Source organism: Antrostomus carolinensis, unplaced genomic scaffold (genome assembly GCF_000700745.2).
Source record: "Antrostomus carolinensis isolate BGI_N321 unplaced genomic scaffold, ASM70074v2 scaffold22190, whole genome shotgun sequence".
Classification (NCBI taxonomy): Eukaryota; Metazoa; Chordata; class Aves; order Caprimulgiformes; family Caprimulgidae; genus Antrostomus; species Antrostomus carolinensis.
Window position 1 is genome coordinate 9,584 of NW_010286737.1, and position 4,568 is coordinate 14,151.

General features: G+C 53.3%; 1 protein-coding gene across 1 annotated transcript in view; it reads left to right on the forward strand.

The window, feature by feature from the left end:
- Positions 1–1,775: 1,775 nt before the first annotated feature.
- Positions 1,776–4,568, forward strand: part of LOC104532093 (zinc finger SWIM domain-containing protein 5-like) — a 28,986-nt gene continuing 26,193 nt past the window's right edge. Inside the window, 1 exon segment of the mRNA XM_010177203.2 lies at positions 1,776–2,124. Coding sequence (XP_010175505.2) covers positions 1,821–2,124 — 304 coding nt within the window. The 5' untranslated portion in view covers positions 1,776–1,820.

The following is a 4,568-nucleotide window of genomic DNA, read 5'->3' on the forward strand; positions in this document are numbered from 1 at the left end:
TTTGGCTGCTGGGGTTTGGACTCATGCAGAGGGGGGGGCTTGTCAGCCCCTGGCCGTGCTGCTCCCGCAGCACCAAGCCCTGCACCTCCGCAGCCGTGTTTCCGCTCCTGGCAGCGTGCGAGCAAGAGGGCAGTGCAGGGTTGTCCGTCCATCCTCTCCTGCTCCACCGGCCATGCGGGGTGGGCTTTGGGCGATGGCAGCAGAACAGGTCTGCTTTCCCCCTCCCCTGTGCTAAAGTGAAAACAGACCTCCTTGACGCTTAATCAGATTTGAATGTGGTTTTTGGCGTGGCTTTAAAGAGACTGGCAGTGAATAGCTGGGTTTGATGCCATTTATTAAAAACCTCTGGTAGAATTTGTCTCGGAAAGCCTTTGTGAGAGCTGGCAAACGCACAAGGGTTTGATGCAGTTAATGTATTTTAATCTTCACACCCCCCCACACACACACCCCCCTCGCCTTCTCCTTTTCTGTCGCTAATTGTAGGGCTCTCAGCTGTCTGCCGCCTTCTCCGGGGGACGGCAGGCTCTGCAGGGACCTCTGTACAAACATGGGCTGAATAAGGTTGCAGTGGTACGGAGAAAAGTGAGCATCGTCTTTGGGGAGGAGAGCTGGGGCAGGGTGCTGGGTCCTGGGTACCACACCAAACTCATGACAGGAGGGCACTGGGTGGCCCCAGCCACATTAATTAACCTCCTGATGCAGCCTCGTTCTCCTTGGAGCAACGAAGCACATGGATGGGGGAAACAAAGATGTCCCTTTTCCAGGTGGCTGGGCAAGTGCAAAGTGTTGGAAAGGCTCCTTGGCAGCTGGCTCCTGGGAAGAGCTCCCTGGGCTTTCAGATGGAGGTCATGCAGTCTTTTCTTGCTGGCTTTATCCTTCAATTGCTTGGTGTATCCGCCTTCTTTGGGCCCAGAGGACCTTCCGAGCCTGTTTTGCTCTCCTCACCTGCGTTTGGGGACTTGATGGGACTTTTATTTCACGGTTTGTGCCCAAAGACACTATACGCCACCATGGCATGGTGGGGGCTGTCAGGAGCATTGTAATGTTTGTGTGAGTGATTTGGGCTGTCCCTGCAGCCCAGCTCACGCATCGTGCTGACAGGCAGCTGGCTCCCTGGCAGCAATATTTTGAGGAAAGCTCAAGTGCTCACAGGGGAACAGCAAATATCACAGAGCTCAAGGAACAAACAGTTTCCCCCCAGCCCACTGTTTGGGCTGTGCATTGCTCCTCTCCCTGCTCGTTGTTCCTGCTGTGTGGAAGAGCTCATGTTGGCCGTGCCCTGGAGTGCTCTACCTGGTTCAGGGACTGAAGCTAGCATTGCATTGCATTTAATCTGTAGGATTTTTTGTCTGCCTCAGCAAAGAAAAGAAAACCTAGCCTTTTTCTGCCAGCTCTCACTCACGTGAGTTGCAAATTCAGTGAGAGGGAGGCATGGATGAAGATGACTCCCAGGAGAGAAACAGTCTGAGAGACTCTTAAACAAATGGGAACCAAGCAGCTTTTCTCTTCCCCTGAGGGTTTGGCTGTTAAATAAACTCACCGTTGAGTCTGGCTGCATGTGTGTGTTGGTGCAGAAGCGTGTTTGTATGCGAGCTGGGTGTTGCTGGGTGTAAGCCACCAGGATGACGTGCGTTGGGTGGAGCACTCCTTGACATAGTGATGCATGAGCATCCTTGGCTGGGCTTGTCCTCCTTCTAGAGTTTGCATGAGTGGTCATGGTCAGAGGGAAGCTAATGTGGCCTTTCTCTTTTTCCTTTCCCCCTCCAGGGTTCCACCTCAGCGGGACGGTAACAGAGCCAGCGACTGCGACAGAACCAGAGATGACCTACAAGGTGGCCATCAGCTTTGACCGCTGCAAAATCACCTCAGTGACTTGTGGCTGTGGGAACAAGGACATTTTTTACTGCGCACATGTCGTGGCGCTTTCACTGTACAGGATCCGCAAGCCGGACCAGGTCAAACTCCGTCTTCCCATCTCAGAGACCCTTTTCCAGATGAACAGGGACCAGCTCCAGAAGTTTGTTCAGTATTTGATCACAGCACACCACACCGAGGTGCTGCCCACTGCCCAGAAGTTGGCTGATGAGATCCTGTCATCCAACTCGGAGATCAACCAAGTGCATGGTAATTCCTCCCTCCTCCCTAGGTGGCTCAGCCCTGTTTCACTCTGCGTTTGGGGCTGGGGTGGTGGTTTCTCACTGATGGTGGAGACCTTTGTTTTGCCGTGTTTGTCTGTTGCTGCACAGAGAGGCGGTGGTGTCAAACCGATGTCAATGCATGGGTGTTGGGACCACATCGGTGTTGGCCACGTTTCCCTGTTCTGCCCTCTGCTCTTCTTTATGTGTTTATCTGTCAAACACTGGCTTCAGCAGGCAAGAAAAGGCAGAGCAGGCAGGCTGGTGGTGCACAAAGCACAGCTCAGAGTAGGATGAAGAAGCCAAGGGTGGAGGAAGGGAACGTGTTTAGTCCCCAGCAGAGAAGGACGTGGTGCTGGGACTCTGAGGAACAGAAGGTGCAGTGGGGATGTGGCTCTTCCAGCATGTGGGGACATGGTGTCAGCCCAGCCCTGCACGTTGCTAAGTCAGATGCGGCTGAGCTGGCGGGAGATAAAGCTTTAATCTCCATGGGTGTTAATTTGCCTATAATAAATGAGCACTGCTGTCCTGACCTACTGCACAAAGGCAGCAGGGATGTGTCCTGGGGCTTTCTGTTTCAAAAATGCTTTTGACTTCCTCCCCTGGAAAGCACTGGCTGGGGGATGGTGCTCATCCCAGCCCTGTTCCAGTTGCCCACTGGCTCAGGAGGTGGCCCAGGTTCCCTGAAGGTCTCTTCATCAGCCCAAGCCGGGTGCTCCTGCTGTGTCTTTCCAAGGAGCCCAGGAGCTGAGGTTGCCCAGGGTCTGCAACAATGAGCCGCTCCCCACCGTGCCTGTCCCGCCAGCTGTAGAGTGGAGATAATAAACACTTATCAGCCGCGGAAGGGCGTTGTGGGGATTAACACATGCCTGTTAAGTGCTCCAAAGATGAAAAGCGCCATGTGCAGCCTAAAATAGGATCGGAACTGGTTGAATCCACATGTAGAGGTGAGGCCAGGGGTCCATCTCCACCACAGGGGAGATGGCAGCTCTGATCCTAGGTATTTTCTCCTCCCTCTATCTGGTCATTCTTGCCCCTACCTTGGGAGGAGAGGCTTTTGTCTCCTCCACTGGGCCACATCTGCTGTGTGTGTGGTTGTACTCTAGATTACTGGCTTTGGGTGGGGGGATTCCTCATTTTCTGGTATTAAAAAAGAATGAGGAGCTGTGGTACTGCAAGAATCTGGTGAGGTCTGTTCCCTCCTTGAGCTGATCCACTGAAGCTGAGGTTGAGCAAGATCCCTTCTTGGCCATTGTTTGAGGCCGCTTTCTCTGAAGCAGATTGAAGAAAAGCTTTTAAGACTCTGAATATTTATTGCTCTAGAGTCAGCAAAAGGCTGGTGATTGAGAGTCTTACAAAGATACAGATGTTGGCTCTGGTTCAATATCCGCCTCTTGTTTTTACAAGTGGTTTTAAAAAACAAAGCAAAAATTCTCTGTCCCTTCAGAGTTGTGCAAATTTATGCACTCCAGTGTGCAATTTTGAACCAACAGAGACACGTTGATTTACCAAGCAGAAGATGATACGTATCTGACACCCATATGGCTGCCTAGCTGGGGTCACAAGCAAGTAAAGGCCTCTGCAAGCAGGAGAACAGCCTCTGGTCACCCAAAGGACTGTTCCTTCCATGTCAATGATGAGCACGTGGGATGCAGGAGATAATTCTGCACCTTGGGAGGACTCCGGGCTGACTGGGGAATGCCCCTTGTGCAAGGGGAACATCTGATTTTGTAAAAATAAGGCTTTCAGGGCTGCTTCTTCTCCCCCTGCAGAGCCTGAACGGCAAAGAAAATTACAAGCCATTGTCTGGCGCGCTTGTCTCGGGCCGTAGGAGCTTTGTTCCTTGCAGGAGTCTGTAGCCGCAGGCTGTGCACCGCATGCCGATCTTCCCGGCTGCCTTCCTAGAAGGAAATGCAAACTATCCAGTAATGATGGAGTCTCGGAGCGCAGCCAAGGCGCTCGCGTGTTCTTGAAGGATTCAATCCAAGCAGAGAGCTGAGGTGTGCCTGCCGCTCTGCTCCCCACTTGACCTCTGCCTGCTTCAGTGGGTCACGTTTCTGCCCTCGTAGCTGGCTGCAAAGGGCAGCCTGCTCACAGCGAGAGCGTCTCACGTGTCTGACACCTCCGCGCTCGGTGTCTGAAGTGGCAGCTGGAGTGAGGAGACTGGGGTGGGCTTCAGTGCTGCTGTGTGCCCTCCCCTAGTGTGTTCCTGCTTGGGGACAAAGTCAGTGGCATGACTGTCCAGCATGGAGCAAGGCTGCAAGATTGTCATTGTGCCAGCAAATGTGACTCATGGCTGCTTGGTCTTTCCTGGTGGGGGTGGCTGCTGGGGGCAGCCAGGACCTGCAGCTGGAGAGCTTGGATCTGACAGCCAGGCCTCCAATGGAATGAGGAGCATCTGGTGGTGGCTGCCTTGGTACCCTTCTCCTTCTG